The sequence below is a fragment of the Dipodomys merriami genome, unplaced genomic scaffold (genome assembly GCF_024711535.1).
Source record: "Dipodomys merriami isolate MVZ:Mamm:240054 unplaced genomic scaffold, mDipMer1.0.p SCAF_420, whole genome shotgun sequence".
NCBI classification, from domain to species: Eukaryota; Metazoa; Chordata; class Mammalia; order Rodentia; family Heteromyidae; genus Dipodomys; species Dipodomys merriami.
This window is the reverse complement of record NW_027205827.1, coordinates 179,405-193,764: the sequence shown is the minus strand read 5'-3', so window position 1 is coordinate 193,764 and position 14,360 is coordinate 179,405. Positions and strand designations below refer to the sequence as shown.

Genomic DNA, 14,360 nt, shown 5'->3' with positions numbered 1-14,360 from the left:
ATATTGTCAACTAAATATTTCCTGTAAGGAAAATAAAGTAGTTTTGACTTTTTCTATTTTTTTTCAAATATGTGGATACTCAGTTTAAAAGTTTGACCAACTTTTTAGTAACTTTTCATGTTTTTAAAAATGTTTTGAGGGCTGGGATGTAGCTCAGTAGCAAAGCGCTTGCCTAGCAAGTGCAACATCCTGGGTTCGATCCCCAGTACCAAAAAAGAAAAAAGACAAAAACAAAAAAATATGGTTAAAAATGTTTTGAGCCAGGTAGTGTATACCTGTAATCCTAGTACCTGGAAGGCTGAGGAAGGAGGATTGTGACTGTATGAGAAAAAAATGGACTTGATATAAGAATTAAAATTTGCATGTAGTGAGAAAGCATCTAGACTATGTCTGTCTAAAGGATAAAAATATATGTGGAAAACATATGAAACATGTTTGTATAAAAATAGCATAGTGAGGGACTGTGAATGTGGCTTAGTGGTAGAATGCTTGCCTAGCATGCATGAAGCCCTAGGTTTGATTCCTAAGTACCACATAAACAGAAAAGGCCGGAAGTGACGCTGTGGCTCAAGTGGTAGAGTCCTAGTCTTGAGTAAAAGCAGCTCAGGGACTACTGTACCTAGGCCCTGAGTTCAAGTCCTAACACTGGCAAAAGAAAGGAAGGAAGGGAGGGAGAGTGGAGGAGATAGCATAAAGAAACTCATAAAAACATTAAAAGGGAAGGGAGGGAGGGTGTTAAGAATGAGTAACAGAATAGGTAAATTTGATTAGCATATTATATGCATGTGTGGAAGTTTTTTGATGAAACCTCTTTGAGTCAGTCATGGTGTTACCATCCTATTATTCCAGCTACAAAGAGGTGGAGATGGAAACATTATGGTTTGAAGCCAGCCAAGACAAACAAAAGTTAGTAATACCCTCTTTCAGTAAATAAGGCTGGGCGCCAGTTGCTCATGCCTGTAATCCTAGCTACTCAGGAGGCTGAGATCTGAGGATCACCGTTCAAAGCCATTCGGAGCAGGAAAGTCCATGAGACTCTTACCTCCAATTAACCACTAGAAAACTGGAATGGGCGCTGTAGCTCAAGTGGTAGAGCACTAGCCTTGAGCTGAAGAGCTAAGGGACAGTGCCCAGGCCCAGAGTTAAAGCCCCACAACTGACAAAAAAAAAAAAAAAAAAGGGAGAGGGAAGCATTTCTGGAGGGGATGATATCTAAAACTAAAGGGGATGATACCTAAAACTAAAAGAGAAAAGATGAGTTAGTTAAATCAAAGTGCAGGAAGAAAGTGGGCCTGGTATTTTAAAAGCCATAAGAAGTTTCTTTAATGATGGTGTTCATGGTGTTCATGCATACTGAGGTTGATTTATTTTTTTGTTGAGGTCTTTTTTTTTTTTTCTCGTCAGTCATGGGGCTTGAACTCTGGGCCTACACGCTGTTCCTCAGCTCAGCTCAAGGCGAGTGCTCTAGCACTTGAGCCACAGCGCCACTTCCGATTTTCTGATGGTTTTTTGGAGATAAGAATCTCACGGACTTTCCTGCCCAGGCTGACTTTGAACCACAATCCTCAAATCTCAGCCTCCTGAGTAGCTAGGATTACAGGCGTGAGCCCCCAGCACCTATGAATTACAGAATATTTTAATTAAACCTATCTTCTGATTTTGACTAGTCCTAATAAAATTTCATTAAATTAGAATATTTGGGAAATGCTTTTGAGTTAATAGATTAAAAATATGGAAGCTGGGCATGGTGGTACACATCTGTAATCCCAGCACATGGAGGTGAAGGTAGGGGAATCATGATTTCCAAGTCATCCTGAACTATATATATGGAGGCCCTGTCTGAAAAACAGAATATGCTCAATAGTAGAGCCTAGAAAGCACAAGGACTGAATTAAAACCCCAGTACCACTAGGAAAGCAAAAGTGATGGCAGTTTGAATAGTAATTTTCTGTGTAAATGTGCTCTAGAGATGTTACTTGTAGCAAATATTTCTCATTATTTAGAATCCTTTACACTAGTATACTCCTTTTCAACAGTCAAGTCTGAAAATTCTCTTACTAAATTCTCTTCTGTAAATTTTAAAGTTCTTATCTTTCTATCACTGTCTTCCAAACATACACTTTTATTTCCAGTTCCAAACAAAAATCAATAATTTAAAGGAAATGGATTATAACATGGATTATAGCCTATATGAATTTTACTCACTGTTTATTATGTATCAGAATCACTAGGCTTATACAATGAACTTGTCCTTCATTTTCTTCTTTCTTGATAATACAGAGATTGTTTCTCAAACCACATTTTCTTTAAATGGAGATTAAATGAACCAGTTTTTCTTTTCTGCTTTTGTAGATTTCTTGATAACCGGCTGTTTGCAACCTGCTCTGATGACACTACAATAGCACTATGGGATCTGAGAAAACTGAACAGCAAAGTATGCACTTTACATGGTCACACTAGTTGGGTGAAGAACATCGAATATGATACTAATACAAGACTCTTAGTAACGTCAGGATTTGACGGAAATGTCATTATTTGGGACACTAACAGGTTTGTGAATAAAAGACTTAGGATTATAATGAATATGATAAGTTGAAACTTTTTAAAATACGAGCAAATACTGTGTGCTGTTCAAACTTTGAGAAGAAAACCTGGCTTTAAGAAAAAATTATTCAGCCTGGCTTCGGTGGCTCACACCTATAATCCTATCTACTCAGGAGGTTGAGATCTGAGGATCTCGGTTCAAAGCCAGCCCAGGCAGGAAAGTCTATGAGACTTTTATCTCCAGTAAACTAATAGAAAACCAGAAGTGGCGCTGTGGCTCTAGCAGTAGAGCGCTTGCCTTGAGCTGAAGAGCTGAGGGACAGTGCCCAAGCCCCACGACAGACAAAAAAAAAAAAAAAAAGAAAAGAAAGAAAGAAAGAAAAAGAAAAAAAATTCCATCTTTGATTACTTATTCCTACACAGATATTGCCACTAAAGGTTTTGGACCTGAGTGTAGTGCTAGTGTACTTGCCTAGCATTTGTAACCTGAGTTTCATCTCCAGCACTGCAGAAGGATAAAGGGGGAGAGAGAGGATAGAAAGGGTGAGGTAGGGACAGGAAAAGAGGGAGGTATTTTGGACACTATTATGTGAATACAAAAACTGGTTTATAAAATGAGTTTCCTAAGTTAAAAATATTTCTGCTACATCCTTTGTGGACCAAAATTGTTTCTCATTCTTTGCCTTTGGTTCTGAATGTATTTGTTTTGTAATTTTTGCCCTTTATTTTTATGTATTAAGAGAGTTTCATTTGGGGTTCTTCTGATCCCAAAGGGAATATTGGACAATAAAATTTGGTGCAGTTTTGGTTGTCACTGCGAAGGGTGGATACCTTTTGACATTATTTGGCCAGGACCATAATTTCTAAACATTGTTTTACTCTAGACAGTTCTATACAATAAACCAGTTTTCTCACCTAAAATACCAGTTATGCCTCAGTTGAGTAAAATGTGTCCTCATGTCAGTAAAATGATTCTTCAAAGAGAAATTGATTATTTGAAGTGTTGAAATTTGAGAAATAAAATATGCTGTTGTTATGGTCAAATGTCCTATTAGGAACATTTCTGAAATTTTGTTTAGAGATCATATTAAAAGGGGGATTTTCTTGTTAAAGATTTTTAGCTACACATAATTGAGTGAAAAATAGAGGACTGAGGGACTTCTGGGAAGGTGGCTCAGTGGTAGAGTGCTTGCCTTGCACACATGAGGCCCTGGGTTCGATTCCTCAGCACCACATAAGCAAAAAGAAAAATGCTAGAAGTGGCGCTATGGCTCAAGTGGTAGAGCGCTAGCCTTGAGCTGAAGAGCTGAGGGACAGCGCCCAGGCCCAGAGTTCAGGCCCCACAACCGGACCCCCCCCCCCAAAAAAAAAAAGAATGGAGGATAGATTTTATTTAGACAGAGATACCTATTAAAGTAAACAGCTAGTAGAATGCTAGCTAATGGGTAAAAGCATCAGGTATGGAGTTGGAGTTCCAGTCCAACCAAAAGAAAAAAAGAAGATAAAAAGGAAAAAAACAAACAAGGATGGACACCTGTGGCTCATTCCTGAAATCCAAGCTACTAGGGAGGTTGAGTTCACAAAGGTCATGATTTAAGGCCAGACTGGGTAAAAAAAAAAGTTCTAAGAAACCCCTTCTCAACCAGTACAGTGGTACAGACCTGTCATCCTAGCTACATGAGAAGCTGAAATTGGGATGATTTTAGTTTCAGGCCATTCCAGGCAGAAAAGTCTGAGAAACTCCAATCTCAATAGAAAGATCACAGTACAGGTGCATACATGGACAGGAAGCAAGATCTTCTCTCAAAAATAAGCAGTGCAAAAAAAGAGCTGAAGACATGGCTTAGTGTTAGAGTGCCTGCCTAGCAGATGCAAGACCCTGTGTTCAGTACCTCAGTTCAGGGGCGGGGGTGGGGGGGGACCCAGGGGACCCACCCAGAGTAAATAAGCATAAAAACAGGATAGGCATATAACCTAAATAGCAATCTAGATATCAGTAATCATGAAAAACATATATGAACTAAACTGTCCAGTTAAAAGGTAAATAATGCCAGATTGGATTAAAAAGTAAAATTAAACTACGGTTTTTGCAAGGAACACCTAAAATATGCAAAACTAGAAAAGTTGAAAATAAATTAGAAAAAAGACTACCTCAGATACATAACAGATAAAAAGATATAGTCATATTTGATTGCAGACAAAATTAAGAGTTTAAGGCAAAAAGCATTATTATTGATAAAAAGGTACTATAAAAATTCATTTCACTAGAAAGTAAATGAATTCTCTTTGTATGCACCTAGAAAGAAAGTTAGGCCATAAAATGCAAAACTGGAATCACAAGAAATCCTCATGTAGTAGAAAATACCAACATCATTCTCTTTACTAATAGATAAATTTTAAAAAAATCAATAAATAAAAAATGAGTAAAGCTATAGAAGATTTAAGTATTAATAAGCTTGCTATATTAAATAAAAAATGAGTAAAGCTATAGAAGATTTAAGTATTAATAAGCTTGCTATATTAAATAAAATTATGTTCTCAACAAACTATAAATATATTCTCTGAGGCAGACCTAGAACAGGCACAAAAATTTAGAATGTAGGGGCTCAGTGGTAGAATGCTTGCTTTGTATGCATGAGGCACTGGGTTCGATTCCTCAGCACCACATAAGCAGAAAAAGCCGGAAAGTGGCTCTGTGGCTCAAGTGGTAGAGCACTAGTCTTGAACTGAAGAGCTTAGGGACAGTGCCCAGACCCAGAGTTCAGGATCCATCACTGACAAAAAAAAGAATGTACTAGATTATAAAGTAGGTATCAACTGATCTCTAAGACATGTTATCACACATGCTATTTCCCCTGAACTCAGTACAATCAATATAATTAACTATCTAACTAGATTAGAATAAAAAGATGGTACAGTTAAAAAAAATGTAAAAAGAGGTATTTCTTTTAGAAAGGAAGTCTCAGTCATTTACAGATGATAGAATTCAGGAATTGGCAAACTTTCTATTAAGGACCAAGTAGATAAGTATTTTAGGTTTAGGTACTATGTGGTTTCTTTTCTTTTTTCTTTTTTCTTTTTTTTTTTTGGTCGGTCATGGGGCCTGAACTCTGGGCCTGGGCGCTGTCCCTCAGCTCTTCAGCTCAAGGCTAGCGCTCTACCACTTGAGCCACAGCGCCACTTCCGGCTTTTTTTCTTTTTGCTTATGTGATGCTGAGGAATCAAACCCAGGGCCTCATGTGTGCAAGGCAAGCACTCTACCACTGAGCCACCTTCCCAGCCCTACTATGTGGTTTCTTAGCAGCAGTATATAAATGGGTGTTAATATAAAATTTATAAAAAACAAACCAGTGGGTTAAAGTTAGCCCATGGTTTATATATAAAATCCTAGAAAATTCTCCACAAACATAATCAGAATTTGTAAGAATTAATCAAGATAGTTAGATATAAAACAGAAGAGGTTCCTCAATTAAAAATAAAGCTGTCATATCACCCAGCAATTCCTTACTAGATACATATATCCAAAGGAAATTAATGTCAAAGATCTACACTTCCATGTTCATTGCAGTGCACCATATCAAATCACCGTAAGTGTACATCAACAGATGAATAGATTTTTAAAAAAATGCATTACAAGCACATGCTTATAATCTTAGCTACTCAGAAGGCTGAGATCTGCCAGCCTGGGCAGAAAACTCCATGAGACTCTTATCTCCAGATAACCACCAGAAATCTGGAAATGGCTCTGTGGCTCAAAGTGGTAGAGAACTAGTGAAAAAGCTCAGGGACAGTGCCCAGGCCCTGAGTTCAAGCCCCACAACAGACCAAAAACAAAAAGCATTACATATACATATAATGTAAAACTATTCAAGTTTTTATAAAGAAGGAATTCTTAGCTGGGTGCTGGTGGCTCACACTTGTAATCCTAGCTGCTCAGGAGCCTGATGTCTGAGGATTGTAGTTTCAAATTCTATACCAGCCTGGAAAGGAAAGTATGTGAGATTCTTTTCACCAATTAACTACTAGGGGAAAAAAAGCCATACTCATTATCTTACCCATGTAATTGTAACTCCTCTATACAGTATTTTTATAATAAAAAAAAAAAAAGAAGAGAGAAAAAGAGCCAGAAGTAGAGCTGTGGCTCAAGTGGTAGAGTACTAGCTTTGAGCAAAACTCAGGGACTGAGTCCAAGCCCTGAGTTCAAACCTTATGACCTATACCTCCCTCCCTCCAAAAAAGAAGGAATTCTTGTCATTTACAAGAACAAGGATGAACCTGGAATATATTATGTGTCAATTAAAATAGAATAACAAAGATTATCAAGTACAAAATAACACAAAACTCAACTGTTTCTATTGATTATTTTTGTTACGTTTAAATTTTTTTTTTTAATTTTGAGATAGATCTCAACTCGACTTCACTATTTTCCTGCCTCATCTAGGATTACAGGCATGCACAACTACTTTTTTAAAGTAAAGAAGCACACTGAATACTGAATTCAGAGCTTCTCAACCTTTTTCAGTTGATGGACCAAAGATAACATTTGGAGCCCCTCAAAAATGGCTTCATTCTGAGTACTGGTGGCTCATGCCTATCATCATAGCTACTCAGGAGGCTGAGATCTGAAAGATCACAGTTCAAAGTCAGTCTAGGCAGCAAAATTTGAGATTCCATCTCCAAAATAATCAGCTAAAAGTTAGGCTGGAGACAAGGTTTACATGGTAGAGTGCCATCTGAGCAAGCTCAAGGCCCTGAGTTCAAACTGAAGTACCAGAAAAAAATATATATATGTGTATATTACAAAAGGCTTCAAATAGGTACCATGTCTCACAGTTATAATTCTAGCTACTCAGAAGACTGAAATCTGAGGATCATGGTTCAGAGCCAGTCTAGGAAGACAAATCTGAGAGACTGTCTCCAATTAACCAGCAAAAATGTACAATGGAGGTATGGCTCAAGTGGTTTAGAACACCATCTGTGAATGAAGAAAGCTGAGTGAGATGATGATGCCAGGAGTCTAAGCTCCAATATACTGGCAAAAAAGAAAAAAAAAAAAAGGTGTTAACCTATTCATTTAGTTAACCCTATACTCATAAGTCCCAGTCAGCTTTAATGCCTCTTAATCATGAACCACTAGTGGTAATCAAACATGAAAAAATTAAAATCTCCCAATATTGAGACACAAATGATAAAAGAATTTTTTGAATAAAGAGAGGCAACATAGGGAGGGGGAAAAAACCCCAAAACTTTGAAAATAACTATCATGCCAGGTGTGTAATAGATCCTCAGATATATATCTATCTATATCTATATCTATATCTGTTTCACTATATCCTCAGATCTCAGCCTCCTGATCTCAGCTCAAAGCCAGCCTGGGCAGGAAAGTCCTTGAGACTCTTATCTCCAATAAACTACTCACTTGAGCTGTGTCTCAGTGATAAGAGTGCTGGCCTTGTGCTTGCTTCAACAGCACATACCCTAAAATTGGAATGATACAGACATGGCCCCTGCGCCAGGATGACATGCAAATTTATGAAACGTTCCATATTTTTTTATTTTTTTGTTACTTTGTATTTTCCTCCCCCACGGTATAACCCCTGTTTTCACTGTATTTGATGTCAGTATAATTTGGGGAGGAAAAGGGAAAAAAGAAAATGTTTAAATATGGATACAGGTTGACCCATTGTAACAATGAGATGTACAAGACACTGTTTTTTTTGTTTGTTTGTTTGCTTTTTGTCAGAGGTGGGGCCTAAACTCTGGGCCTGGGTGCTGTCCCTCAGCTCTTCAGCTCAATGCTAGCACCCTACGCCACAGCGCCACTTCCGGCTTTTTCTGCTTATGTGGTGCTAAGGAATCGAACCCAGGGTCTTTATGCATGCAAGGCAAGCACTCTATCACTAAGCTACCTTCCCAGCCCACAAGACACTGTTGAACATCGAACTTTACAATTTAGGGGGGGAGGGGGGGAGGGGGCGGGAGGGGGACAGGGAATTATAGTTGTGGAAGTGGGAGGAAAGGGATGGTAGGGGAAAAACAAAGGAGGAAGCAACAATGCTTGATAAGAAATGTACTCATTACCTTGCTCATGTAAATAACCCCTCTGTACAGTATTTTCACAATAAAAAAAAGTTATTTGGAAAAAAAAAAAGAGTGCTGGCCTTGAGCACAGAGAAGCTCAGGGACAAAGTTCAGCCCCAGGATCAGGAAAAAAAAAAAAAAAAAAAAAACATGAAAAAAACTATCAGTGGTCTAGAGATAAAGCTCAGTGGTAGAGTACTTGCCTGGCATGCAGAAAGCCCTGGGTTTAACCCTCAGCACCACAAAAAAAAAAAGGGCTGGGAAGTTGGCTCGGTGGTAGAGTGCTTGCCTTGCATGCCTGAAGCCCTGGGTTCGATTCCTCAGCACCACTTAAGCAGAAAAAAGCCGGAAGTGGCACTGTGGCTCAAGTGGTAGGGCACTAGCCTTGAGCTGAAGAGCTGAGAGACAGTGTGCAGGCCCAGAGTTCAGCCCCCACAACCAAAAAAAAAAAAAAAAAATTAAAAACTATTTGAGAGGTAAGAAATCACAATACTTGAAGCAAAGAACAAGATGCAGTAGAGGAGAGAACGTGCTTCTAAAATAATAGTACTCTGATGTTTTTATTTATGTACTTGTCTGTAGATGGGATATGGTTCATGGTTTAAAAAATCAAGGAAAGAAGGAATAACTTGAGGGCAGAGGTGGGAGTAGGAATCATGGGAGAGAACTATGGAAGTGGTGGCATTTATCAACATGCATTACACTCAACCTGGCTTTAGGAATTGTAACCTTTGTACAATTACTTAATAAAATTTTAAACAAAAATAAGGAATAAAACAGTCAAGGAATAAAAATCTTACAGAGATACTAGGCAGGCAGATTTTTTTTTTTAAGCCAAATAAAACTTGAAATAAAGGACTTGGGAGTATGGCTTAGTTGTAAGGTGGTGGTTTGAGGTCCTGTGGTTAAAAAGAAAAAAAAAGAAAGAAATTGGAAACTTAAAAAACAGGTCTGGTCAAATAGCAGGTTATTTGAAGCTCCAAAAGAATAGAGAAAATGGGCCGGGTGCCAGTGACTCACGCCTGTAATCCTAGCTACTCAGGAGGCTGAGATCTGAGGATTGTGGTTCAGAGCCAGCCCAGGCAGGAAAGTCCATGAGACTCTTTTTTTTTGTCGGTCGTGGGGCTTGAACTCTGGGCCTGGGCGCTGTCCCTCAGCTCTTCAGCTCAAGGCAAGCGCTCTACCACTTGAGCTACAGCGCTACTTCCGGTTTTCTGGTGGTTTATTGGAGATAGGAGTCTTATGGTCTCTCCTGCCCGGGCTGGCTTTGAACCGTGATCCTCAGATCTCAGCCTCCTGAGTAGCTAGGATTAGAGGCGTGAGCCACCAGCGCCCACCAGTGCCGGCTCCATGAGACTCTTATCTCCAATAAACCACCTGAAAACCAGAAGTGGTACTGTGGCTCAAGTGGTAGAGTGCTAGTCTTCAGCTGTAGAGCTGAGGGAAAGCGCCCAAGCCCACAGTTTTAGCCTTACAACACACACACACACACACACACACACACACACACACACACACACACACACACACACACACACACACACACACACACACACACACACACACACACACACACACACACACACACACACACACACACACACACACACACACACACACACACACACACACACACACACACACGGGTGAGAGGCAATATTAGAATAATGTCTAAACATTTTTCAGAATATATGAATAATATGTTTAGGTTTTTTTTGGTCAGTCATGGGGCTTGAACTCTGGGCCTGTGTGCTTTGAGCTCTTCAGCTCAAGGTGAGTACTCTACAACTTGAGCCACAGCACCACTTGCAGTTTTCTGGTGGTTTATTGGAGATAAGTGTCTCATAGACTTTCTGTTTTGGGCTGGCTTTGAACTGTGATCCTTAGAGCTCAGCCTTCTGAGTAGCGAGTAGGTGTGAGCCACTGGCGCCCGGCAATAATATTGATCTTAAGATTTAGAAAGTAAAATGAATCTTAGTAAGATAAATGAAAAAAATCCAAATTTGTGCAAAAAAAAAGTGAAATTGCAAAATTCTAAGGACAGAAGACCAGGCAACCAAAGGGTTAAAAAAAAGTAAGCTATCTAAAGTAACATGTAGACTGATGGCAGATTCATAAGTAAAAAACATAATTCCATGGAATTTTATTCTCAATATTGAAAGAGAAATAACTCTGAACCTTAAGTTATATGCTGTTAATCCTTGTTCAAAAAGAACGAAATATTGGGCTGGGGCCAGGCTCAAGTGGTAGAACACTTGCCTAGAAGCATAAAGCTCTTAAGGTCAAACACCTATACTGCCAAACAATAACCGCAAAAGAAAATGAAATAAAGATTTCAAACAATTGAAAGTCTATTACACAAAATTTTATTTTAAAAATTCTGGGGATAAGCCGGGCGCTGGTGGCTCACGCCTGTAATCCTAGCTACTCAGGAGGCTGAGATCTGAGGATCACGGTTCAAAGCCAGCCCGGGCAGGAGAGACCGTGAGACTCCTATCTCCATTAAACCACCAGAAAAACGGAAGTGGCACTGTAGCTCAAGTGGTAGAGCGCTCGCCTTTTGCTGAAGAGCTGAGGGACAGCGCCCAGGCCCAGAGTTCAAGCCCCACGACCGACAAAAAAAAAAAAAAAAAAAAAAATTCTGGGGATGTGCTTCAGAAAGAAAGACGATCTGAAAAGATCAGAGATAAAAGAAGGAATAGTCAGCAAAACAACTGAAGAGTCAGGGTATATGATACACATGATAGAATATCTGCCTGACAAGCTTCAAGCCTGAGTTCAACTCCCAGTATCACCTCTTCCCACAAAAAAGTTGCAAAGTATATGCATGAATCTAAATACACATTGAATTACCTGTAAGTTTTGCCTTGAAGAGCAAAATAGTTTGACTAGCACTGAGCTATTATGTTTTTTAAATGTATTTTAAAAATTATTATTAGAAAGGTGATGTCCAGTTGGGTTACAGTTTCTTGAGTCAGGTAGTAAGTGCATTTCTTTTTGGAAACTATTACCCCCTCTCTCACCCTTTCCCAGTTTTTCCCTCCTCTCCCCCGCACAAGTTGTACAGTTCATTTTCAACATTGTGTCTAGTGAGTACCTCTGGCCATTATATTTTTAACAACTAGTTTTATTGGTTTAATTATAGGTGTACCGAAGATGGGTGTCCACATAAGAAATTCTTTCATACACGTTTTCTCATGCGAATGAGATTAACACCAGATTGTTCCAAAATGTTGATCTCAACGTCCTCTGGATATCTCTTGATTCTGCATGATCTTGACTTAACCAAATCTTTGGAAGTAGGTAGCTACCCCATTTTGAGAGCCAGAAGAACTACATCAAGTTCAGGTAAACTTTTCTGATTAATAAGGTTTCTCAAAATTCTGAGACAAAGCAGGTCTATAATTCTCAGAAAGCTGAGATCTGAGAACTTGATTCAGCCATCCCAAGCAGACAAATCTAACTTTTATCTTTAGTTAACTAGCAAAAAGGCAGAAGCGGAGATGTTTCAAGTGGTAGAGTACCAGCTGTAAGCAAAAAAGTCAAGCAGTAGCACAAAGCCCTAAGGTCAACCCCTAGTATCAGCAGAAGGAAAAAAAAGCATCTGGGACATAAAGGTAGTCTGAGATTATGGATAGATATGTACCTCTTTTGAGAATAATAACATGAAAAAGGGAAGAAGATGGAAAGACATCCGACATTGTACCTTTGTGGCACATACAGTCTAGGAATAATAATTTTTTTTAAGTTTCTGTTAGCTAGCGGTCTTTAATCAGTACTTTGGAATCATTGCTCTCTGAAAAATTAGTGATGGTCCAAGGCAGTATTAATCTGAAGTCCTTGGAACCCAGCAGACCTTTTAAGTTGTGATCATTATATTAGCTTTAAATATATGTGGTGTCATAGACTTCGAGATGTCTAGCACACTCTTGTTAGATCCCTGTCCCTTATCTCAAAGCTGATTCTACTAGACTTAAGTCAAGTTGGGGTTCAGGAAAACTTAGGTACTATATTTTAGTATATGTGCTGCCGAAGCGAGCACAAGGTACTACATTTTATCAACATTATGTAATAAATTATATTTCAACTTTGAAAATGAGAAGACTGGTATGGGAACATATTTATCACTAATGTTTTGTATTTATGAACAAAAATCCAGAGGAAAAAAGCACTTATTTAGAACACAGAATGTTCATTAAAAAAACTTCAGATATTTGAACTCTTTTTCCTGTGGGCCTAGAGCCACTCCTGAAGACTTCTTTGGGAAAATACAAGCATATTTAGACTATAGTTGCCCTGTTTTAACTGTTAAAAAGTAGAAATTTAAATTTTACCAACTAACTTGCAAACAAAGGGTTCATAAGTGTGTGAGTAAAGTTGAGCTTCTCAAAAATTGTTTCATGCCAGGGGCTCGCGCATGTAATCAGATTTCAGTAGGCTGAAATCCGAAGAGGAAGTTTGAAGCCCACCCAGTTCCAAAATGACCATGACTTTGGACTTCCCAGCCTCCAAACTATAAGGAGGAAATCTCTGTTTTTTTATGAAAGAAAAGGAGGTAGCTCAGTGATATAGCACTTGCCAGTAAGTGCAACATCCTGGGTTTGAGTCCAGGTACCAAAAAGAAAAAAAGACCAAAAAAAAGGCATTGCCTTTAAAAAAAATGAGGGATAGATACATTAATAACCAAGCTTAGCATGTAAAATGGTAATCTAGAACATTTAGTTGACTTTTTTTTTTTTTTACTCACAAGCCAATCTGCCCTCAGTCCTCAAAGGATAATTCTGATACTATGTATCATAGGAAATTTGATTAATAATAACTTCAAGCAAAGGTATGAGACTATACTGGGAATGTATGATGAAACTGAAGTTGCTATTTGAATATATCAACTACATATATCCAATATTTTGTTTTTCTGTATAGATTTTATCATAAAGCTTTATATTACATTGATTGCAAAGATAGTACTTATGTTATTTGAAGAATGATAATAGAAGTTTCTTACATACTTTAATGAAGATTTATACATGATCCCCGTAATGGGCCTGTTGCAAAGAACCTGTTCTAACATTAAATAGTCTTAAACAGCTGTTTTCATTTCATTGAATTTTCTTCTTTCATCTTAATACAGAAATGAAAGGAACTAAAGGTGTTTATTTATTTATTTGGTTTTTGAGTTTTATGTAAGCAAATCTTTGATATAAAGATTTTAGGACATAAACAGAAAAAAGAGTTGTCCTACCCTGTTCTATCTTAGTTATATCCTAGTTTTGTTTTTGTTTTTTGTTTTTTGTCAGTCATGGGCCTTGAACTCTGAGCCTGGGTGCTATCCCTGAGCTTTTCAGCTCAAGGCTAGCACTCTACCACTTGAGCCACAGAGCCACTTCTGGTTTTCTGGTGGTTGATTGAAGATTAAAAAAAAAAAAAATCTCACAGACTTTCCTGCCTGGGCTGGCTTTGAACCTTGATCCTCAGATTTCAGCCTCCTTAGTAGCTAGGATTTACAGGTGTGAACCGCTGGTGCCCAGCTAACTATATCTTAGTTTTATGTGAGCTTTTCTTGGTCACATTTCAGATGGGTTTTAAAAAGTATGGGTCAGGGTTGGAGACATGGCTTAGTTGGTAGAGAGAGCTAAGCCAGTGAGCAAAAGTGGTAGGTACGGAGTTTTAGTTCAGGACTCAGACTTAAAACAAAAACAAAAATTAAAAAAGAAAAGGTATGGGTTAATGAGCAG

The 14,360-nt window shown here is 38.4% G+C and overlaps 1 protein-coding gene and 1 pseudogene across 1 annotated transcript in view; both read left to right on the top strand.

Annotated features, from left to right (window-relative positions):
- The window catches only part of LOC138807540 (DDB1- and CUL4-associated factor 10), a 49,817-nt gene that overhangs the window by 26,860 nt on the left and 8,597 nt on the right, over nucleotides 1–14,360 (top strand). Inside the window, exons 3-4 of the mRNA XM_069993297.1 lie at nucleotides 2,353–2,550; nucleotides 11,771–11,973. Coding sequence (XP_069849398.1) covers nucleotides 2,353–2,550; nucleotides 11,771–11,973 — 401 coding nt within the window. The remainder of the gene's footprint in view (nucleotides 1–2,352; nucleotides 2,551–11,770; nucleotides 11,974–14,360) is intronic.
- LOC138807559 (U6 spliceosomal RNA) lies at nucleotides 7,999–8,096 on the top strand (annotated as a pseudogene).